The following is a 26,534-nucleotide window of genomic DNA, read 5'->3' on the forward strand; positions in this document are numbered from 1 at the left end:
TAGTATTTCCAGTAGATTTTGTTGTTCTGGACATGGAAGAAGATTCTCAAGTTCCTCTCATATTAGGAAGACCATTCTTAAACACGGCTAAAGCAATGATAGACGTGTTCGGTAAGAAACTGACCCTAAGTATAGAGGATGAGAGTGTTACCTTTTCAGTTGATAGAGCAATGTAACAACCACAATCTGCAGATGATACATGTTATTATATTCAAACTATAGATGCACATGTAGAATTATTAGAAGAATTTCCATAATTACAAGGAACAGGAGAATGTTCTTTAGGAGAAGGTAATAAACCAATTGATGAAGCTGAAATGTTAGCTACACTTATAGCTAATGGATATGAACCAATAACAGAAGAAATTCAAATGCTAAAAGAAGAAGACAGATATCGATACAAATCATCGATAGAAGAACCTCCGAAATTAGAGTTAAAGCCACTTCCAAACCATTTGGAATACGCTTATTTACATGGTAAATCTGAATTACCTGTAATAATATCGTCTTCTCTTACTGAAAACGAGAAATCACAACTCATTTCTGTGTTGAAAGCTCATAAACCAGCCATTGCATGGAAGATTCATGATATTAAAGGAATAAGTCCTTCGTATTGCACACATAAAATCCTTATGGAAGAAGGTCATAAAACGTATGTGCAACGCCAACGAAGACTAAATCCTAATATGCAAGATGTAGTTAAGAAAGAGATTATTAAACTGCTAGACGCAGGTCTAATTTATCCAATTTCTGATAGTCCATGGGTAAGCCCAGTTCAATGCGTGCCTAAGAAGGGTGGCATGACTGTCGTTACAAATGAGAAAAATGAGCTTATTCCTACTAGGACTGTAACAGGATGGCGTGTATGTATTGATTATAGAAAATTAAATGACGCCACCAGAAAAGATCACTTTCCCTTACCTTTCATTGATCAAATGTTGGAAAGATTAGCCGGAAATAGTTACTATTGTTTTCTAGATGGATTTTCCGGATATTTTCAAATTCCAATAGCACCCGAAGATCAAGAGAAAACCACATTCACGTGCCCTTATGGTACTTTTGCTTACAAACGCATGCCATTTGGACTTTGTAACGCCCCTGCAACCTTTCAAAGGTGTATGATGGCGATTTTTCACGACATGATAGAAGAATGCATGGAAGTTTTCATGGATGACTTTTCAATCTTCGGTGATACATTTGAATCATGTCTAGTTAATCTGGAACGAATGCTTATTAGATGCGAACAATCAAATCTAGTACTTAATTGGGAGAAATGCCATTTTATGGTTAAAGAAGGCATCGTTCTTGGTCATAAAATTTCAAAAGAAGGAATTGAAGTGGATAGAGCTAAAGTAGATGTAATTACTAAACTTCCACATCCCACCAATGTTAGAGGAGTTAGGAGTTTTCTAGGGCATGCCGGTTTTTACCGACGTTTCATAAAAGATTTTTCTAAAATTGCCACTCCTATGAATAAACTCCTAGAAAAGGATGCTCCATTCATCTTTTCAGATGAGTGTATCAAATCTTTTAATATTCTTAAAGAAAAACTAACTAATGCGCTGATCATGATAACACCAAATTGGAATCTACCATTTGAACTAATGTGCGATGCAAATGATTTTGCAATGGGAGCCGTTTTAGGACAAAGGATTGAAAAACGATTTCAACCTATATATTATGCTAGTAAGACGTTACAAGGAGCACAAACGAACTATACAACTACTGAAAAAGAACTCCTTGTTATTGTCTTTGCTTTTGACAAATTTCGATCATATCTCGTTCTAGCAAAAACGGTGGTCTATACCGACCATTCTACTCTTAGATACCTATTTTCAAAACAAGATGCTAAACCAAGATTAATCCGTTGGATCTTACTCTTACAAGAGTTTGATATTGAAATCCGAGATAAAAGAGGAGCAGAAAATCTCGCCGCTGATCATCTTTCTCGTCTTGAAAATCCCGAATTAAAAGTTCTAAATGAATCGGCCATACAAGACAACTTTCCTGATGAATATCTATTGAAGATAGATTATAAAGAAATCCCATGGTTTGCAGACTATGCAAACTACTTAGTTTGTGGATTCCTTGAAAAAGGATTATCGTACCAAAGACGAAAGAAATTCTTCAGTGATATAAAACACTATTTTTGGGAAGATCCACATCTGTTTAAAAGTTGTCCCGATGGAATAATACGCCGATGTGTATTTGGAGATGAAGCTAGTAAAATATTAAACCATTGTCACACAGGACCAACTGGAGGGCATTATGGGCCTCAACTAACAGCAAGAAAAGTTTATGATGCTGGATTCTATTGGCCTACAATTTACAAAGACGCACACCTTCTTTGCAAATCCTGTGATGCTTGTCAAAGGGCCGGAAAAATAAGTCAACGTGATGAAATGCCACAAAATGTCATCCAAGTATGTGAAGTATTTGACATTTGGGGTATTGACTTTATGGGTCCATTTCCAAAATCTCATAATAATCTATATATACTCGTAGTCATTGATTATGTATCTAAATGGGCGGAAGCACAAGCTCTCCCAACTAACGATGCACGAGTTGTAGTCAACTTTTTAAAACGTCTTTTTGCAAGGTTTGGAACACCGAAAGCTTTAATAAGTGATCGGGGAACTCATTTCTGTAATAATCAACTTGAGAAAGTTCTTAAAAGATATGGAGTAACTCATAAAATCTCCACCGCATATCATCCACAAACAAGTGGACAAGTTGAAAATACCAACCGAACTTTAAAACGTATTCTAGAGAAAACCGTAGGATCAAATCCGAAGGAATGGTCCATTAAATTGGAGGATGCACTCTGGGCTTTTAGAACAGCCTACAAAACTCCAATTGGAACCACACCTTTTAGACTTGTTTATGGAAAAGCATGTCATCTTCCAGTAGAAATTGAACACAAAGCATTTTGGGCTTTGAAGACATGTAATCTTGATTTACATGAAGCCGGACGTCTACGATTAAGTCAACTAAACGAATTAGAAGAATTAAGACATGAAGCATACGATAATTCGTTAATCTATAAAGAAAGAACGAAGAAATGGCATGATAAAAGAATCAGAAGTTCAAAAGAATTTAAGGAAGGAGACAGAGTTCTTCTTTTCAATTCACGATTCAAGCTATTTCCTGGAAAATTGAAATCAAGATGGTCTGGACCATTCATAGTCAAAAGAGTTTTCCCATACGGAACGATAGAATTAATAAATTCAAATGGGATTGAATTTAAAGTTAATGGTCACAGAGTTAAACACTACATAGATAGTCCGATGGAAGTCGACAACGAAGTTAATCATAATTTCGACACCACAGCTAACTAAGTGTGGGGAGAATCAAGTCTTTAAAGGATAATATGTATTTCTGTTAGAGTTAGATTGTCTATTTTCGTGTAGTTCTCGAAAATGGAACCCGAATGGTCTTTCCCTAGCAGACCCTAAAGAATTAGTCTTCTCCCCCCATTCTGAATTTTTATTTTTTTTAGGAAATGAAGACTGCCTGTGAACTAAACCATGGTCTAATGCTACACGCTTTGATCACTAAACGTAATAATGACACACTTCCGAGTGAAATAGTATCAGTAATCAGAGAAAGAATGGACGGAGTTAGAAAAGAATCCAGATGCGAAGATAATAAGTTACAATTTGGTAAAGGAAAATCAAAATCCGCAGCGAAAAGAAGAGCACGACACCTAGAAAGATGTCACAAATGCAGAAAATGGTCACATGGAGGTAAATGTTCAAATAATCAAACCTATTCAAACACCGAATTTGTTACTTTATGCAGAGACGGACCGTTCATATGTTTAGAAGAAAAAACACTAAATGCTCGAGGTTACGCCTATGTAGCTATGGAAAACCAATTAAACCGACTATCTTATGAATGGGATAGATCATATAACTAAGAATACTATCTCACAGGTAAGTCTGTACAGTCTTTATTTTTATTTTTATTTTTAACCTTTTGATAATAAACGCTAATTTGTTCGCTAAAAAGTATTAAATTGATATTGAATAAAATTAGATTTGGCGACCGAAATTATTGATATCATTCAAAAATTTATTACATCACTGCGAAATTTAACGTTTATTCTTAAGGTATAAATATCTTTAATCAATCAACCCAAAATATTTCAAAAATTCGTCATGAGTTAAATTAGGTCTTGGAACCGAAATTACTTTACCGAAAAGAGGGGCGCATATTTTTGATAATATTTGATTGATTTAAGTGGGATAAAAAGCCAAAAAGATTTTTAATTTTATTTTTACCATGTTTTTAAAATTAATATATAAATCTTAAATTAATATTGTAAACTTTGTAAAATCAATATATTTAAAATTGTAAATATTTGAAAAATTAATATAAGTTTGGTGTGAATTTATAAATTTTTAAAATTAAGTTTGGTGTGAATTTTTAATATTAATTTTGAATTTTATATTTAAATTGTGTGAATTTTTAAAAAAACAAAAATTTACTTTATCTCATTAAGTTAAAAATATGATTTTTAAAATTCGTCGTAAGTTGAAGACTAGGTCTTTAAACCGAAATTGCTTTACCCAAGGGAGGGACGAGAACTTTTATTATCATTATTTTTAATCTTATTGAATTAAAGTATGCCAAAAACATTAAAAAACCCAAAAATCTTAGCTTTTAAAACAATCGCTACAAAAAGACAAATTTTAAAATTTTATCGAAGGACGGACTAGGACATCGATCCGAAATGACCTCGTCCTAAATAACAAGGGAAACAAAATTTTAAAATTAATTACTTAATTGTTTAAATTAGTATAAGAATTTAAAAAAAAAAAAAAAAAAAAAACTCCGCGACTCGCGGAGTTTGAAAGGTAAATACACCGCGAGTCGCGGGAGGACCGAAAACCAGAAAAAAAAATATATACTGATCGATTTGATCAGTCCCAATACAGAAAAAAAAAACACTGCGAAAACCCTCGAAAAAACACGCAAAAACACCCCCAAAATCAAAATTTTTAACCGTTAATCATCAAATCTTTTACTAAAATCTTGTTGAGAAGGATGCTATCAAGGAATTACTCAAGAAAAACGACTGAAAGGGGTGAATCTTCATCCCAAGCTCGCAATGCTCCTGCTGAGAATGCGGAACAACAGGAGGTGGATAACTACTACAAGCAAGATATACCTCATCCAGTCATGACCTTTTCTGATATGCACTTGGAAGATTTGCACCCGAACCTGAGATTTGACAGACTTTGGATAGATTATCCAAAATACCAAAGGGGTTTGCATACTCTTCATTCTAAAGTTGTTGAGGTACCTAGGGTCATAGAATGGGGACCCTTAGAAGCTGTAGAATTGGCCGGGCCAATTAGGGAATTACTTGTACAGAGGTATGGTAATTCTACTTTTAATGACTGGGTACGTTTATTCACCATGCGTAGACCTGTATATAAAGTATGGTGTGAAGAATTGTTATGTAGTATAGAATTAAATGATCGGGTAGCTAGTTTAACCGATCGATCTTTTATTAGATTTTTGTTAGGAGGTTCGATGCGCCACATGTCTTTACTAGACATGGCTCAGGCTTTACGTATATATACGCCTGAGGAGTTAGCATCTGCCGATTGTAGAGGGTTGATACTAAATGGTAGAAAGATAGATGAAAATTTTGATACACACTGTGTATGGAGTCAAATGACAAGCCATCACCGATTCAAAGGGGGAAATTACTCTTATTTGGATATAGATAGAGCTGAATTAAGAGTGATTCATAGGTTTTTAGCTAATTCGATTACACAAAGAGGTAAGAACAAGGAAAAGGTAAATGAACATGATTTGTTTTACCATATGTGTATTCGAGACCCACAAAGCGCTGTAAGTATACCTTATTGTGTGGGTTATTATTTATCAGCTATGGTTAGGGGGATGAGACCGCATAGCATAATAGGAGGTGGTATTTTTATTACTTTGATTGCTGAATATCTCGGTGTGGATATAAGTCAGGGGGGATTATTAGTCGAAGAACCAGAACCCCGCGATACTATAGGTTTAAATGAATACCATGGTGCGAAAGTTTTGAAGAGGCGAAATAACGCCGCAGTACAATACCATGGTAGACATCCACAGGTTGAGAGAAACCAACAGCAAGGTAATGTAGGAGGGGGAAATGAAATGCAAGAAATGCAAAGGTTTATAGCTTCACAGGAGTACGAAAATGCTAGACAGAGAGCATTTGAAGATTGGCAAGTTCATCAAAACCAAATCATAGCTCATTGCCAACATATAGGTAGAAACTATATTCCTACACCAAAACCCATATTCCCTCCCTGGTCTATAGAGATGCAACCACCGTATCCTACGTATAACCCTGCCGAAGCATTTTATAGCACCTATGGTTATGCTTGGAACCCCTATTGGTACCAGTATCATCCCTAGTCTACTTAGTTTTATTTATTTTGTAATTTGTAATATTGATACGTTTAATACTTATGTTAATATTGTAATAGTTTTTATAATTTTCTAACTTTTATTCTTAGATTTTAATAATTTTTGAATGTGGGGTAATATACCAAACTTCAAAAATATGTATATATGTTTGCAGTTTATCTTATGTACACAACAGGGTAAAACAACGCATTTTCAAAGACTGGCATTAAGTTCAGCAAAAAGCAACTAATTTTGACGACAAGATGCAAAATATATGTGAAATAACAACAAGACGGAATGAACAAATGATGTGCACCATTTATCATTCAGCAAACAAATGCCAATATGTTTGGAAACTTTGGTAAAATTTAATCAATTTCACACAAATCACCCTCAATAATTTAAATTGTTACTGATTTCTTGCAAATGAGGCCATTGCAAGATCTTAAGTGTGGGAAGGGGTTAAATTGGATTTTAAAATTTTTTACTTTATACACTTGGTTACCATTAAAAATACTAGTAAAGCAGTAGTTGTATTAGAATCTAGTGCTCTCTGATAATAAAGAACAGCCCTAGTCTTATATACTGACTACCCAATTCTAGTAAAATTTTTAAAAATTTTCAATTAAATGAACTCAAAATCATGTTTATACATATTTATGAACAATAAAACTAGGTTTTAACACCGAAATTATTGTTATCTCAGAAAGGACATAAATTGAGAAACAAACCAAAATGTTAAAATTCATTTAAAATGGAATAGAGGATGATAAAAAGGAAAATAAAAGCCAAGTGTGGGAAAATTTACCAAGTTATCTTAAACATATGTCACATATATCTGTAACAAATAACTGAAAATACTTTTGCTTTGGACTAAACTAAATTGTTTTACCCGATGAAAGAAAAGAAGAGATGGATCTACACAATGAATCAATTCCATCATTAAAAGGAAGTAAAGTCTTCCGAAAAAAACACGCGCTTCTTGATTTAGGTCATGAAGTTGTCGTCCAGACCAGCTGTAGGTTGACGAAAAATTTAGAAAAGTCATCACTAAAGTCAGCAGGAAATCCACGGACCTCAGCATTAAACAGGGTCGCCAAGTGGTCAGATTTATCCTAACCATGAGAAGGATTTATCTCGTAAAATGGGGGGGGCACCATGCAAATTAGCTGGATAAGACTAATGAATCAGATCCCCAGAAAGGATAATCTCCTTAAAGATTAAAAATCAGCTTTTAAGACTGATATTACTCAATCCTTGAGATTGACTTTAAAGATTGAGAATTCAAACTCATGGAATTCAATGATATCTAAACTCGAGCTTGAACGAGAAAATATTTTGATCAAAATTACAAACCGATTTGTTTTCTGAAAACCCTATTTTCAATGCGTTCATTACCATTGAACGTGAAATCCTAGGAATTCACCTGGAATTCATTAGGTCACCTGAACTAAATCGGGTGTCAACCGTAAGAACGGTGGTTGCATAGTGGTCAAAGACAGGACCTTGTGCCAGACCGAAAAATTATAAGGGTGAGCTTTACTATTGCTCCTACCAAGGATAGTAATTGCGTCCGACACGTTATAGACCATAATTAAAAGCATGTCATGGGACATTGCCTTAACAGTTGCTTGTTCAACGCTTTCCTTTACAACCGGACGGTAGTTTACCGAAAGGTAATATACGGGACAAGTAAACTGGACGTGTTGCTTTCCAAATACAAGGTTAGCAAGTGGGTGACACAAAACCGCAAGTTTTGAGCTAAAATTTTCAAATCTGAAACCCACCAAACCCACAAAAATATTTTGCAAACACCGGTGAAGGGTTATTCCAGAAAACTTATCTAGAGTAAAAACTAGATTTAATTTTCAAAAGATCAAATGTTTTCATAAAGATCCAATTTCCTTAATGGATCTAAATTTTTATAGTCATGTGGGACTGTAAACCATATCGTTACTACCATTGTTTATACCACCGTATAGAAATCACTGATGTACAAAGTGTGAAGAATAAAGAAGTGATTCTAGTATTTCAAGACGATATTGCTTGAGGACAAGCAACGCTCAAGTGTGGGAATATTTGATAATGCTAAAAACGAACATATATTTCATAGCATTATTCCTCAAGAAAGACAAACTTTTAGTTGCAATTGTTCTATTTACAAGTGATATTCGTTTAAATAATAAAAGGTGAAGACAAAAGACAGATTCGACGAATTGAAGACGCAAACGACCAAAAAGCTCAAAAGTACAAAAGACAATCAAAGAGGTTCCAATTATTGATAAGAAACGTCTCGAAATTACAAGAGTACAAGATTCAAAACGCAAAGTACAAGATATTAAATTGTACGCAAGGACGTTCGAAAATCCGGAACCGGGACCAGAATCAACTCTCAACGCTCGACGCAACGGACTAAAAATTACAAGTTAATTATATATATAAATATAATATAATATATAATTAATTATATTAATTATATATATATTATATTTATAAAATAAATCGTCGACAAACAAAGAGCCAAAAGCTGGTGAGCTGTATTTACAAACTCCGCGACTCGCGGAGTTTGAAGGCAAAATGGGCCGCGAGTCGCGGAGCCCCAAAGTTTGAAACTCCCTATAAAAGCAACCGAATTCTGAGCATTTTTCATCATCATATATCCATCTCTCTATCTATATCGTATATATTTATATTTATATTTTAATTTTAATTTTAATTTTAATTATAATTCTAATAATAAGGGTATGTTAGTGAATGTTGTAAGGGTGTAAGTCGAAATTCTGTCCGTGTAACGCTACGCTATTTTTAATCATTGTAAGTTATGTTCAACCTTTTTAATTTAATGTCTCGTAGCTAAGTTATTATTATGCTTATTTAATCCGAAGTAATCATGATGTTGGGCTAATTACTAAAATTGGGTAATTGGGCTTTGTACCATAATTGGGGTTTGGACAAATGAACGACACTTGTGAAAATTAGACTATGGGCTATTAATGGGCTTTATATTTGTTTAACTAAATGATAGTTTGTTAATGTTAATATAAAGATTTACAATTGGGCGTCCCTATAAATTACCATATACACTCGATCGGACACGATGGGCGGGGTATTTATATGTACGAATAATCGTTCATTTAACCGGACACGGGAATGGATTAATAGCCACTAGAATAATTAAAACAGGGGTGAAATTATGTACAAGGACACTTGGTATAATTGATAACAAAATATTAAAACCTTGGGTTACACTCAGTCGACATCCTGGTGTAATTATTAAACAAAGTATTAAAATCTTGTTACAGTTTAAGTCCCCAATTAGTTGGAATATTTAACTTCGGGTATAAGGATAATTTGACGAGGATACTCGCACTTTATATTTATGACTGATGGACTGTTATGGACAAAAACCAGACGGACATATTAAATAATCCAGGACAAAGGACAATTAACCCATGGGCATAAAACTAAAATCAACACGTCAAACATCATGATTACGGAAGTTTAAATAAGCATAATTCTTTTATTTCATATTTAATTTCCTTTATTTTATATTTAATTGCACTTCTAATTATCGCATTTTTATTGTATTTAATTGCACTTTTAATTATTGTACTTTTTAATTATCGCAAGTTTATTTTATCGCACTTTTATTATTCGCAATTTCATTATCGTTATTTACTTTACGCTTTAATTTAAGTCTTGTATTTGTATTTATTATTTTACATTTGGTTTTAACTGCGACTAAAGTTTTAAAATCGACAAACCGGTCATTAAACGGTAAAAACCCCCCTTTATAATAATAATATTACTTATATATATATATTTGTATTTTTATAAAAGTAAACTAATATAGCGTTAAGCTTTGTTTAAAAAGATTCCCTGTGGAACGAACCGGACTTACTAAAAACTACACTACTGTACGATTAGGTACACTGCCTATAAGTGTTGTAGCAAAGTTTAAGTATATCCATTCTCTAAATAAATAAATATCTTGTGTAAAATTGTATCGTATTTAATAGTATTTCGTAGTAAATATATAACTATTTTGTACCCCTTTGCTAAAACATCACTGCTGCGCTGTTATCGGCGCCCAATGAGAGTTTGCATCTGGGATGACACCAAATCCCCAACTATTAAGTAACGCCTGGCTGCAGCAAACCACATGCGGCCCCGTTGTTCCACCGCTAGTGCCTGCAAAGATGACCCTTGGATCCACTGACGAAAAGTCCAGCCGCGTGGTTGTGACTGGTGAGTTTGCTCTTGGCGGTGTAACCCCGTCTGAATATATCGGCTTGTACCTCTGAAAGGGTTCGCCGGATATAGGTGGAGGGTACATCGTGTACCCCGCCTGAATAGCGGCCCCCGTAGTCATAACCGGTGTCTGTTGACTACCAGACGGTGCGTTCTGAACATCTGTTTGGGTATGTTCCGATGATTCTTCGGAAGTCATGATACTGTCAACCTTGAAAAGATGCTGAATGATGCTGTTTTACGTAATGTGTATCGTATGTGATGGTTACGTAATGTGCCGTGTCCGGTGAATGATGATTAGGGTTTGTATTTATAGGCAAACCCTAATTCTAGAACCGTCCCAGATCATGATAATCTCATCCATAACTGACTCCCCCGAATCACGGATATAATTATGAAAAAGATATTTACTTGACAGCTAAGCAACCGCTGTACCGAGAACAAAGGAATCAGATACAATCCGCATACCGCATAGCGCACACAAGCACACGCCTACGCACACTATTAAGCGCCCGCATGCATATGAGGTGCGCATGCGGGTTGCGGTATCATTAAAATACAAAGTAGACTATTAATTTTGGACATCCGAAATAAGAATGAGGTCTATTAAATTGAGACAGAAGGAGTATCTTATGACCTTTTATAACAATTTTGATGATGTATGAATAATATTTGGTGGTGTCATTGCCCTTAATTTTTACATCTTACTGATTAGTTTTATTTTTGTCTTACCGGCTTCATTATTGCTTTACAGTATGTTTAGCGCACCAGCTTCTAGTAGTTTATGAGAGTTTATAGAAGATTGAGCTTATGATTTTACTAAGCTCCAACTCATAGTAGCTTATGGAAAAAGTAGAGTGTATGAGCTGAAAAATAAGCTCCAACTAGTTACCGAACACTTATAAAAAATAAATAAGTTCCAACTATTAGCAGCTTCAAAAATAAGCTCCAGCTCTAGCCTATAAGCTTGAAGTTCAGATACAAAGTTTTCAACCTTTGATGGTACTGTCAACATCAATGCGATTTGGGAATGTCTCTAGAGGGGTTCCCAGCCTTCGATGGTATTGTCAACATCGTCGCGATTTGAGTTTTCTCCTAACGCGTGTGTGGGTGATAAATGAGAGCATTCGATGTCGATATCGCCGTTCAAAAAATATTAAGAGTACAACTAGATGAAAAAAAAAAACAAAGAACATGACTTCCGGCTTATGTAAGAAACTCATCGAACCATTGACTGGGATTCAAACCTCGTAAAAAGCATGTGTATGCATTTGCGATGTAAATATATTGCCACATATTTTATAAAAATGGTCATGTGGTATGAAAAGCAACTCTTTCAAAATGAATGAAAAAGTTGTTAACAAATATTCCACAACGTGGATTTTGGATATTATTCCCAACTGTGGTTGCTTTTACAATTTTTTTTTTTTTTTTGAACCGCAAAATTTATATAAAAAACTCGACCCTCTAGAAAGACTCTAGAGGAGCCGCCACCAATTACAACGGATTAACGTTTCACGAAATCCAAGACACATTACATTGTCCCCTATATCTAATCCAATAATAAGAAAAAATACAAATAGAATCAAAAAGCTCGAATTCCTTCATGGATTGATTATTAAAAACAAACCCGTTTCTATATCTCCAAAGCAACCAAATGCAAGATGCTACAATCGTATAAATCATCGTCTTGACTTCCTCCGACCCACTCCAATGTTCGAACCAAAGCATCCAGTCTGACCAAGAATTGAATACCGGCATATTGCAATCAATCCACCTCCTAACTTTAGACCAAACCTGCGAGGCAATATGACATTCAAAAAAAATATGGTCGCGTGATTCGACTTGATGCGAACACACCGGACATAAAATGCTACTAATCTCCAAACCGCGAGACGATAAATTCAGTCTCGTGGCTAATCTATCAATCCCCACGCGCCATAAACAAATGTTAACCTTTCGAGGAATAGCTTTGAACCAATTCGTAGACGGGGTTAGCGAAGGTAAGATAAAATCATCAACCTTAGCTCTAGTGACATGAACCGCGAACAAACCATCAGAGGCCATGGACCAAAACCACGTGTCATCTTGATCAACCAATCGAACCCCATTAATTTCGTTACACAAGAGACCCAACAAGTCTTGATTGCGGCTACCAAGAGTGCGACTCCAGTTCCAACTCCAAACATCATTAACCAAACGATCACATATCAGACAATTTATATCGCGGTCCAAATGAGCGAGACGATTATACCTCAACATCAAAGGGCCGTCGCCAATCCAATGATCCTTCCAAAACTTAATGCATTTACCATTTCCCACTCTCCTTCTTAAAGTTTGAAGGGGGATAATATCTTTTTTATGAACTTCCAGAATAGAGGATATAATATTAGCCCAAACAGTAGAGCCTTTGTAACTTGAACCATAAACACCTCCATCTGAACCATGAATAGCTGAAATAACCGAGCCCCAAAGATTATTTTGAGAAGCATGTAATCTCCACCTACATTTTTGAAGAAGAGCAATATTGAAAGCTTTTATACTCCCCACATTTAAACCACCTTTATCCATCGAAGCCATCACATTTGTCCATTTAACCCAAGCCATTTTCCTATTTGAATCATTGCCTCCCCAAAAGAAATTAGCACGAATCGACTCCAACTTTTTAAGAACACCTTCGGGACATTTAAAAATGGATAAGTAATAAATACCAAGACTTCCTAGCACCGATTTCACCAAAGTTAGACGGCCACCTATAGAAAGGAGGTTCGCCTTCCACGAAGCTAGACGCTTTTTAAAACGCTCAATTAAAGAATCCCAATTACCAACAATATTCATATTAAACCCCATAGGAAGACCAAGATAATGGAACTTACTCTCACCCGGAAGGCAACCCGCACTTCTAGCCATGAACTCAACCGCAACACCAACTCCATGAATATGCGATTTAGACATATTAAGTTTCAGACCTGCCGCCGCATAAAAAATATGAAAAACACGGAGAATATTCTCCATATCTGACACATTCCAATCCGTAGTCAAAATAACATCGTCCGCATAAAACAAGTGTGAAATATTTACTTCACCATTTCCAATCGATGTACCTCGTATGAGGTTTGATTCAACCGCATTTTTTTATCAAGAGATGTAATCCCTCCATGACAATGATGAATAAAAAGGGACTCAAAGGGTCGCCTTGTCTTAATCCCCTCATGATAGGAAATTCCTTAGTCGGGCTACCATTAATTAGAACCGAAGATCTTGAAGAACAAAGACACATCTTGATCCAATCACGCCAAGTACAACCAAAACCCAACACCTCAAGCATTTGATCAAGGAACTTCCAACTAACAGTGTCGTACGCCTTCTCAAAATCCACCTTAAGAATCATCAATTTCTTTTTCCGTTTCTTAAACCACGCCATAATCTCACTCAACATCATCGGCCCATCCAAAATTTGTCTCCCCGCAATAAACGCGGATTGTTCAGGGCTAATCACCTTGTCTATAACTTTTGCTAACCGATTAGCAAGAATTTTTGAAATAATTTTATATTGCAATCCAATCAACGAAATGGGTCTATAATCTTTAATACCCACCGGATTATCAACCTTTGAAATTAGAGTGATGAATGCCGAATCCACCCCGTAAGGCATAGATTTTGCTTCAAATATGTTGCGAACTGAAGAATACACATCCCACTGCAAAAAAACCCAATTAGCTTTAAGAAAATGGAATGTATACCCATCTGGGCCCGGCGCCTTATCGTTACCACAAAACCAAACCGCATCCTTAATCTCTTCATTTGTTACTAAAGATTCAGTAGAGATTCTGTCAACTTCTTCTAATCTCCTATACGCATGCAACATTGGAATATTTATATCATCATCTTGGGCATTGAAATTATCTTTGTAGAATTTCCAGAATTCAAATTTGATTCTATCCGGACATGTAATTCAATTACCATTAACAGAAATCCCGTTAATTGCTTGATAACGTCTTTTTTTTTTTTTTTTTTTTAAATCGTGTGAAAAAATTTTGAATTTTCGTCCCCTTCCACGTCCCATTTGATTCTAGCTTCCTATAAGATACCAACTCTTGGAATATAAACAAGATTGTGGAACATAATATAGATTGTAAATTGATTCAATTTGATGCTCCATTAATGTGAACATACGAATTCTAATCCTTAAAAAAAGGTTATTATCAATTTTTCGATTCATTTCTTTGTTAAGCATTAGCAGAGACCTGTGATTGATCCTTAAGAGTTTCTTCCGAGGCCGATTAGCTTGTTGTGGGGTACTCTCGTTTTTTGGGTTGTCTACTTTGTGACTTGTCTAGTTTGTTCGATTGTTGTATGGGCTCTTTTTTTTTTTTTTTTTTAATGTGTTTGTAGGTTTGTTTTGTTTGTTTGTAGCTTTGCTAGTTTAAGACCCTCATTGGTTAGTGTGTCATTGCGGGTGCTCGCTGTTTTTTGGTTTGCTTCGTTTTGTAGTCTCGAGCCTAGCCAGTTTGTTTTGGTTGTAATCTTGTTTGGTTCTTACACTTTCCGGGGAAAGAGGCTTTGGTTATATAGTTATCATCATACTTGGCAGGAAAATAAATTGGTGACAAGTTAGCAACTAAAGTAATAATCACAATATAAAAGTACGATTCAACATTTACACCTGATGAAACAAAATACGTATGCAAATGCAATTGAAGATCTATCTATAAAATCATAATAAGTGACGGATTTAATATATACTCCAGTTTAACTTTCACCACATGTTCTATGAGAAGTTTAATCACTACCTTTGGAGAATCCCACATGGTCATAAGCTATAAATATTTACAATTTTGCCTACAACTTACAGTTTTGTATAATAAAACACCAAAAAATCAACGATGGATACCTAAATGCCAACTCTCATTATTAGACAGCATCTATCCTTAAACCAGTTAGCTAAGGATTTGGAGTAAACTTTACATGAACGACTTTGACTTCGCCATTAATCTCAGCTTTAATCGTTACTAATGTACGCAGTAATGTACTAACTTAACACATGAAACCGATGGCCATTAGAAAGCATACCCCATCCATGTGTAATTGGGCCTTTTCAGCATTCCTTTCAGGGATGATTTATTTAAATTCCTGTTTTCGAGTATCAAAACCTTGTTCTTTTTCCTCAAGCTGTCGGTTTTATCTTGGAGCCAGCTTCTTGTATCTTTTTACTTGGCTAGTTTTTATCAGTTTTATTCAATCTGCTGTTTTGGTGTAAAAAAAAAAAAAATGTAACGTAAAGTGTGACCCATTGCCAATCAAACATGTATAAGTTCGCCATTATTTGCCTATAAAAAGAACCAAATAAACAAGAATCATTAAATTAGAAAGATAATTAAATCTCCACATCATGTAAAAAGAACAAAAGTGAGAATTGTGAAATCTGTTCAGTATACCTTCATAGACAGATGTAAATTCATGTAATGCAACAATATGTGTGAATTGGAAAAAGGAGAGAATAAAGCGAAAAAACACAATTTTTTAACAAATACAGACTATAACTCAAAAGGTATAATATCGAATAAGCAAAAGAATCAGTGAAATGAATCAGTTGCCAAGGGTAATAACCTCAAAACTAATTCACAAATGGTCTAAAGATTGAAAAAAAAAAAAAAAAAAAAAAAAAAAAAAAACAATATCAAATAAGTGAAACAGATCAGTTATTTGAATCCACAACAAGGATGACAACCTAAAACAATTATAAACTCATAATTCAAAAGAGACTATACATAAGATTTCTTGTATTAGTTGTATATCTGTGAAAGCTTCTAAAATAGTAATTCAAGCTGAAAGACCTTGCCTGTTTGGTACGATGTAAATTCATACTTATTTGCGGGTTTAATCACGGGTTGTGAGTATCCCGGGGCATAATTTAGATAATATGTATATAGTCAAAAGTTCCTTCGGTGGTAAGCGAACCTACAAGTCTACAACTTGTATTGCAGTTCTAAGAGCATATAACAGGTCAATAATATGTTAAGTATAAAAAATAGAAAATTATTATAAAAAGCCAGTAATAGTTACATAGAATGTAAAAAATAAAAATTATTATAAAAAACCATTATGTTAATTTACAAAGAAGAATAATAGCTATATGTATATTTGTTTAAACCTGCGGGTTTGCCTGCGGGCAACGCGTATCCGCGGGTCACGGGCACGGGTGAAACAATTTACCTGTTGACGGATCGACAGGGCTGGACGGGCGAAATATTCTTTTGACATGCGGGTCATGGATACAAAGGATCTGTGCCCGTTACCCGTGGGCATCATTCATTCAAAATTGATCAAATCACTTATGCATATGTCATAACTCATAACACAACATCGGATAATAACATCGCGTAATAAACAGTACAACAAAGGTCAGAAAAATTACCAATAGGACCCTCTGCAACGTGCTTACTTCCATCGAAAACGTTCTTTTCAGCTGGTACACCATTTTTCTTAGCACCAACAAAATCTGTTAAGGAGTTGGTACTTGCAAGTACATCAAGAAAAGCCACATATCGACAAATAACAGATCATTTTCCTTTATCTTTATTATTCCATGTTTGATAAACACCATACGCGCTGTTAAGATCACTCACCCTAAAATACTTTTTTATAAGTATTTGAAAAGGTACATGATCAACTACCACTAAACTAGAATTTTCTAGCATTTCACTATATAAAATTCTCTCTGCCTCCTTTATTTTACCTCTCAAACAATAACCTCTTATCAACTCTGTATACGTTATAACATCTGGTTTATAACCTCGTTTTTTCATATCTTCATAAACTTCATCTGCAGAATAAAGGTGTCCATATTTCGATTCGGCACCCACCAACAAATTGTATGTAACCGTATCAGGCAAAGGCCCACCAGCGACAAGCATCTCCTTCATTAATGCACGAGCTTCATCGATTTCTCCACTTTTTATAAACATGTGGATCAAAGCATTATAAGTAAAAACGTTTGGCGAAACACCGTTTATCATCATCTGATCCCTAATATGTAACGCCATTCTTATATCTCCTTGTTTACCATATCTATCAATGATAAGATTCCAAGTGATAGGTCTAGGAACCATTGACTTTTCTAACATACGATTAAGTAACCCGTGGGCCATATCTACATCACCAATCATACATAAGCCTTGAACGAGCGTTGCGTACGAGACCCGACCGGGAGCAACACCCATTCTTGACATAACCGTATAGAGATATAAAGCTTCATCGATCCGCCTTAATTTACAAAGCGCGTTTATGAGAATGTTGTACGTGAAGCTATCCGGATGTAAACCGGTTTTGAACATTTTTGTTACATATTTATATGCAACAATCAGATCCCCACTTAAAGATGATCCATGGATAACAACATTGTAAGCAACAACATCCACATGTTTTGAACATATTTCTCCCCAAAGTGTGAGACCCAAAGATGCATCCCCGTTTTTTAAATAACTGTCCATTAGTGTTGTCGAGGCTACAAGATCCTTTTTACTATTTTCGTCTGTTAATCTTGTAAGAAGTGATCTCGCTTCAGTTAATCGACCTTTCTTGCAGAGATGATGAATTATAATATTAAAAGTAACCATATTTTCTTTCCCATTTATATTCATGCTTGACACAAGATCAAGAGCTTTGTATATATCATTATTAGTACAATAACCCTTCATTAATATATTGTAGGTAGCGCAATTTGGAGATGGGCCCCGTGAAGACATTTCTCTTACAAGCGACTCAGCCTTTTCGAATGCACCAACCTTACACAACCCATTAATAATGTAATTATGTGTAACAACGTCTGGAATAAGACCTTTAAGCATCATTTTGTTACGTAGACACCACGCTACTCCTAATTTACCTTGTAAACTCAAATTCTTAATTGTATCTACATGTTGAGTGTAACTACATGACTTCAAAGAGTAGTTGTACGTGCCTATATCTGCCCTGTATTGGCAATTAAGTCACATTTAGACTTTAACATAATCAACAAATTATACATATAACAGACCATAAGTCGTGAGGGAGTAATTTTACCTAAAGAGTTTCAATGGGTCCAATGTGGATTTAAGGATAGAATCCAATGTACTGAAATCCACTACCTTGGAATGATGATTATCTCCAGGGTGGGGGTCGTTCGGAAACATCTTCGGAAGAATAATCATGCTATTGTGTTTTCTGTTGATATTTACTTCCGATAACATCTTGACAATCGTGCTCATTGTCCCTCCAAATCCTCCTACCTACAAGCACAAATATATGATATTTGATTATGTATATACCGTTTGTTTGATTCTTGAGAGTATGAATGCAAGAGCTAATTTCTAACAAGGGTCTTATGATTGTATCAGATTCTCTATGACTATACATACATATAACCACAGGGATTAGTTCAGGTAAAACAAAATAAAATAAGATTGAAAGGGTGACACCTAGCAAGATGTGCATCAAGAATAATAATCAAGAATAATAATGCTAACTAAACTTCACATCTAGGTTTAAATGTTAAACCTACATCATTACCCTAAACAATAATGCTAAACTTATTTTCATCCTCTTCCACTATAATAACACAAATGGTGAACTTGCGGGCATAGCCCAACGGTTCTCCCCATGTACTTTGTGTCATGGGATAGGGAGAGGTCATGGGTTCGATCCTTAGGGATGACATGATTTTCTTTAAACCAATTGAACACGTATATATTGACCCTAAAGGGAGGTTTTACCGGATTCGTTCACGGACCTCTACCCGGAACCACTGCCCGAATGGATGTGTTCCCGGATACCGTCGATCGGGTTCGGGTTTCCGCCCGAACGTGTGTGTTACGTGCAAATGATGAGGGTCGTTGAAATAAATGATCTACTGATGCCAAAAAATCGCCGTTAAAAATAATAATAATAATAATAACACAAATGGTACTCCAATTCCACTACCCTAAACATTTACTTTCGATAATCTAACCTGATTAATCATTAAATATGTAACTAAATATCACTTACTATAGATTAGTACTCTGTAGTGAAGCAGACTCATGAGATGATACCATAAGGTGCGCAAAACGGGTCGTTTTTGTTCAAAAACTACAAACATATAGACAGCCAGCTATGGTATCCAAAATTATAGAGTTTTAATAATTAAATGGACTGAGATGACGAATATACTTTACATATAATCAATTAACTTAACGAAACCACGAGTATCTCAATGAAATCGAAGAATGTTTGATTTGTTTTAATTTAATTGTGCAAACTGGTCTATAGAATAGATAAGAACTGTAAGTATATGGATAGAAGACGACTATACCTAAGATTGAATAGATAGGAAACAGAATGATTTCTTCTAAAATCGAAAGACGAATCAAGGATTAAATCTTCCGTGATGAAGTTCCGATTACAGCCATTGTCAAATGAAATCTGACAAATCTGAGTGATGAAGGGTGCCCCTGGCAGCAAAAATCGATTCAGTAATTCATGAATCGAACTAACTCGATTAACAATGGGTTTAACAGAATTCGCATTGATGTGGTACGACACGTTACCTGTAGAGAGTAATGAAGAAGCAGGTTTTTTAATGGAGATTTGAAGCAGCGGGATGAAGACGCCTAACGTTTTCTCTAGGTATCTGAGAGGGTATTTTTGTCATTCGAGCGCTTTGTGAATGTCATTTCATTCTTAATTAATTAATCGCATGTATTTAGCTGGAAAAGATATCGTGACATAGCTGTAGCTATATACCGACTCTCGGAATCAGAGCTGCATCTTGGTTAAGAGCACCAGGAGTGGAGCTCGGTCACTTGCTCGTGGCCCCCTTCGTCGCAAGTCGCCCCACTCCCTCACCCGGTCACTTGTTGTCATACCCCCAAATAGGGCCGGGGAAATATGACTTCATAACATCACAACACAAGTATGTATAAACGAGAACGACTCTAAATGAGACGTTTTAACAAAATTTGATTTGCAGCGGAAACATAATAATGTTTTACATAATGAAATTCATATGTAAATAACAAATGATAAGTTTAATATGTGGACTCCAATGCAACAGCTAACTAAGCATCATAGGACAGCACACAAGCTAATCTTCACCTGAGACAAACATGCTTAAAATGTCAACACAAAGGTTGAGTGAACAACATATGTTTAATAATCATAATAAGTTTTAGACCACAAGATTTAATTCAAAATATCAAAATATTCAATATGCCATGAGCTATAATATCGAACTAAACATTAACCCCTGACACTGTACGGTGTCGGCAATCATTATTATGTACCCCCTTGACGATTACGCCAATGGGTAGAGACGTCACTCTCGATATGCCTACTCACAATAATTAAGCTTGCAAAATTTCAATTCCAGCAATTAACGATATTATGGCGGGGATTTGCATGTAAAAATAAATACATGTTTAATAAAAGTCTCACGAAATTGCATATCAAATAGTTTAGGTACTTGTGTCTAAATTGTAAATCATTTTAAAAGCAAGTGTAACATCCCGCCTTTTTCCGTTTAACTATTTTAAATCCCGTTATATATTTATAACATCTTCCGTTAAAACGCGTTTTAAAATATCTCGTTTAGGTAATTCACGCAACCGCTTCCAAAGTTGGGGGACTAAGTTTGCCAAATGGGCAAAGAGGTGACTAGGTCAAAGAGTCAACACTCTTCCCCATCCATTCATTATCCATTTCATTTTCATTTTTCTAAATACTTACAACATTTTCTCTCAAACTTCAATCCAAAGAATCATCATCTATTTCAAATCGAGCAAGCATCACTCCAAACAAATTACATATTCGGAATCCTTGCATCTTCCTCTTCGAATCCATACCAATATCATTGCATTTGGGTAACTTTCTAAAATCACTAGATTTCTTGTTCTTGTTGTTTTTAACTTATAAAAGTGTTAATTAGTGTCTATGGCTCAAGTCTAACATGAATATATGATTCATATGCTCGATCTTGTTATTTCAAGTAACTAGCATGAACTTGAAGTTTAGTGTGTTTGATTTGGTGATTTGGTTGCTTAAATATTGTTAGATGTTAAAAGTCCAAGTATTAAATGTGTTACTAGCATCTCTAGCTTCATTTTAATGTGTAGGTTGATTAAGGAAACTTCATTAACATGATTATTGTTTTGGTGATTTGAGTTAGGGTTTGATAGACTTGATTATGAACTTTGATGCATTAAGTGCTATGAAATATTGTTGATAAGTGTTTAGTTGCAATGTGTGTTCAATTACCTTCGAAACGGCATATCATATGCGTAAATTGGATTTTCGAATCACCATTTGCATTTTTGAGCTTGAAACGTTAAATAATGATCATTCGGCGAGAATTCGGTTATGTAAATGATGTTTTTGTTTGATGAAATGTGTTTTGTTGTATTCCTCGTTAAATTACCTTTCCAACGATATAAGATACATGTTCTAATTGTTTACGGTTCATGAAATATGATTGTTTGAAGTTAAATTCGTGCATACCACAAATCAGCAAAATAGCTGCTGAAAAAGACCATTTTGCGACCACAAGGTTTGGACTCGCGGTCACCAGATGCTGAAAAAGACCATTTCGCGACCATAAGGTTTGGACTCGCGGTCACCAGATGCTGAAAAAGGCCACTTCGCGACCACAATGCTGGGACTCGCGGTCGCGAGATTCTCCCTGACCAAAGCCCACTTTTGATTTTTGCAATTTCGTTCCTGCTTGCTCGCAACTCCGTTTAACATGAAATTTTGCCAACATGCTTATATATGACTACGTTTTTATGTATGATGGTCGGAAACCCGACCCGACCCCGTTGACTTTGAATTTGACTTTGACCAAGTTTGACTTTTAGTCAAACTTAACCAAACACTTATGCAATCGTTCTAACATGCTTTTATACTTATATCTTGCATGAAACTTGACAATTTGTCTCACATGCTATATTAATCGAGTCGTAACGAGCCTTAGGACTAATTGAACACTTTGACCGACCATGTTTACCGATATTGATACAAACCTATTTGTTTAGGTCAAGACTAGCATTTGTTCTTGCACACGTTTACTTGTTGAAGTACTTTTACATACGTGCACTTAAGGTGAGATCATTGTGACGACCCAGAAATTTACGACCAAATTTAAACTTGATCTTTATAAGATTCTGACACGATAAGCAAAGTCTATTAAACTGAGTCTCAAATTGTTTGAACTATATTTTTTTTTCATGAATGCATTTGACCTTGACTATTCCCGACGATTCACGAACAATTTATTTGTAAATAAATATGTAAACATTTATGTGTAACTAGATTCTATATACAGGTAACATTATGAATATATATAATTAATAAATATTAAAGATTCAATAAATTATACAATTGATAAATATGATATAATAAATGAAAATATATTAAACTTAAACAAGTTTGAATATAATTGTTATGCTAATCTTATTATCATTACTAGTAGTATTATTATTAATAAATTGTTATTATTATTATTATTATTATTATTATTATATATATTGTAATGTATAAATATAAATATAAGAATACATAATAACTTGAAATCATAAAATACAATTTCATTAGTAGGGTTAAAAATGTAAAATAATAATAAATAAGATAATATTAAAATTAATATATATATATATATATATATATATATATATATATATATATATATATATATACACACATATATAACTACATACATATTATTATGAACCTATATATAATTTCTATTTATAATTATTAACATAATTTAATTAATAAATATTAAATATTAAATATATATATATATATATATATATATATTACTATATAATATATATGATAAAAAATATAATTAATAATTGTAATATACTAAATTATAAGTTAAAATATAGTAAATACATTAATTGTTGTTATAGTTATTATTAGCATCATTAAAAGTATAAACATAAGACTTGTTACATATAATTTGTTATGTTATTATTAGTATTATTAGGATTACCATTATTGTTAGTATTAATATTATCATACTATCATCTTTATCAACAATATTATTATTATTAATATTATTATTAGTATTATTAGTATTATTAATTATTAATATATTTATAATGGTTAGATTCAAAAATTAAGAATTTGATATATATATATATATATATATATATATATATATATATATATATATATATATATATATATATATATATAACAAGATATATAATTATAGATATAAATATGAATACGTATACCTACATAAAATACAGATTATTATGCAAAATTTCATATACAGATATAGATAAATATAAACAGACGAATATATATAATAGATAAATAAATAAATAAAAATCATATATATAATATAATTCATTATATATATATATATATATATATATATATATATATATATATATATATAAATTCATATATATTTATAGATATAATTATAAATACGATTATATGCTCATAAGGATCCAAATCAGTTTGAAATCCCTTTCCAACTGTAATTGATTGATAAATACTGTATCTAATTGTGGAGATTAAACTCAATTCCGTCCAAAATCAGTTTGATTTCACTATCAACTTTATATTTTTTTTATATTTATGTACTGGAAGAATATTTCTTGTCGACCTCGAATCCCTTTTAAAATCGATCAAATTCTGTTGCTAAACACTTCATTTAATTTTCCTCTTTCATTACCAATCACACAATACCATGTAATTGCATTCAACTGAAGGATTAATCTGAAATATTCAGAAAATAAGTTACAGACCCCTGTACGTGCGTTTTTTTGTCCATCACTCGATTACGAATCAAATTTTAAATTCTATAAATGCAGTTTTGTTAGAATTTGTCTACTTAAACTATCTGCAAAAGATGAAACTCCAATTTTATCTATCGACTTCTAATTATCGAGTCAAAGTTCATGTTTCAAAAAGTCAAAGGTAGTTCATCAGTAAAATTCGAATTCAGTTCGAGGTTTCAGAATCAATTAAGTATTTGGAAAGTTTCTAAGGAAGATTTAACACCTTTTTCATGTTGGAGTCGTGGCCTAAAACGTCCAAAATTCGATTTTTGATGTTTGAGTTCATATTGAAATAAAAACGCTGTATTGAATTTTTTTTATTCTTTCCTGTTACTTTAATCCAAACCTGTTTCAATATTTTGGTTTCAAATTATACAATTTAATATGACCTGATATCTAGTAGTTAGGATCGATTTGGGTTTTGGTCGATTGAAAAACTTGAAGAAGGAAAGATATAACAGAAATTTCAATATGGGTTATATAAATAAAAAGGTTAATTATATCAGAAAAGTAAGCAGCAGACGGATGGTTTGGTTGTGTTTCGGGTTAGTGGGAGGTCACGGGTTCGATCTTGGGCATGGACTATTATTTTTAAAACATTTTCCTTTGAGGTAGTTTATTATTATTATTATTATTATTATCATTTTTATTATTATTATTATTATTATTATTATTATTGTTATTATTATTATTATTATTATTATTGTTATTATTATTGTTATTATTAATTATTGGTATTATTACTAAGTATTATAGTTATTATTATTATTAGTGTTACTAATAAGTATTAGTTACCTTTTATTAGTATCATAAATATAAATACAATTATATTTACTATTATCATTAAGATTATGATTATTATTATCATTATTAGTATGAAAATAATATAATTTATTATTATCCCCATTAATATTAGTATTAGGATCATTTTATGATTTTTAGTACTAGTATTAATATAAGTGGTTTTTATTAAGATTATTATTATTATTATGAGTATCATTTAATGAACCATTATTGAAACTATTATTAGTAATAAAATGGTTATTTTTATAGTTATTAATAATAATATCAATATTATTACTGTTATCGTTAATACTAAAAGTATCATTATTTTAAACTATAATTTTATTAAAATCTAAGTAGTATCATTATCATTAACATTATAACTATTATTAAACTTATCATCTTATATAAAAATTGCATTATTATTATTATTAATTAAATCTTATAGTATTATTACCCATATCTTAATATTTTCATTAAATTAACTAACAAATGATATTCATATAACAATATATTTAATACACAAAAGTAACTATATTAATATCTTATTTATTAAAATAAATAAAATGAATATAATAAAACATATAAGTATTAATATTAAAACTTATAATATACATAGTTGTTCGATTACAAGTATATGTATTAATATATATATGAATGATATAGGTTCGTGAATCCGAGGCCAACCCTGCATTGTTCAATTTAGTCATATGTATTTTTACTAAAAAATACAGTATGGTGAGTTTCATTTGCCTTTTTACCCTTTATATTTTTGGGCTGAGAATACATGCGCAATTTTTATAAATGTTTTACGAAAAAGACACAAGTAATCGAAACTACATTATATGGTTGAATGATCGAAGTCGAATATGTCCCTTTTGCTTGGTAACCTAAGAATTAGTAAACCGATCTACTAATTGACGCGAATCCTAAAGATAGATCTATGGGCCCGACGAACCCCATCCAAAGTACCGAATGCTTTAGTACTTCGATGTTGTTTTTATCATGTCCGAAGGATTTCCCGGAATGATAGGGGATATTCTTATATACATCTTGTTAAAGTCGGTTACCAGGTGTTCAATCCATATGAATGATTATTTTTGTCTCTATGTATGGGACGTATATTTATGAGAAATGAAAATCTTGTGGTCTATTAAAATGATGGAAATGATTATTTATGCTAAACTAATGAACTCACCAACCTTTTGGTTGACACTTTAAAGCATGTTTATTCTCAGGTATGAAAGAAATCTTCCGCTGTGCATTTGCTCATTT

The 26,534-nt window shown here is 33.3% G+C and overlaps 1 protein-coding gene across 2 annotated transcripts; it reads right to left on the reverse strand.

Annotated features, from left to right (window-relative positions):
* Positions 1 to 15,402: 15,402 nt before the first annotated feature.
* Positions 15,403 to 20,131, reverse strand: LOC139853063 (uncharacterized). Of its 2 annotated transcripts, XR_011761269.1 has the most exons (4): positions 20,000 to 20,131; positions 18,733 to 18,938; positions 17,087 to 18,642; positions 15,403 to 15,998 (listed from the first exon to the last, which is right to left on the reverse strand). XR_011761269.1 is itself a non-coding variant. In XM_071842431.1 (3 exons), the coding sequence occupies exons 2-3, from the start codon at positions 18,915 to 18,917 to the stop codon at positions 17,232 to 17,234; spliced, it is 1,596 nt and encodes a 531-aa protein (XP_071698532.1). In that variant the 5' UTR covers positions 18,918 to 18,938; positions 20,000 to 20,131; the 3' UTR covers positions 16,918 to 17,231. The 2 variants fall into 2 exon arrangements, 1 of the variants encoding a protein (XP_071698532.1); XM_071842431.1 differs by lacking the exon at positions 15,403 to 15,998 and having other exon boundaries at positions 16,918 to 18,642.
* Between the last annotated feature and the right edge of the window lie 6,403 nt (positions 20,132 to 26,534).

The sequence above is a fragment of the Rutidosis leptorrhynchoides genome, chromosome 6 (genome assembly GCF_046630445.1).
Source record: "Rutidosis leptorrhynchoides isolate AG116_Rl617_1_P2 chromosome 6, CSIRO_AGI_Rlap_v1, whole genome shotgun sequence".
NCBI lineage: Eukaryota > Viridiplantae > Streptophyta > Magnoliopsida > Asterales > Asteraceae > Rutidosis > Rutidosis leptorrhynchoides.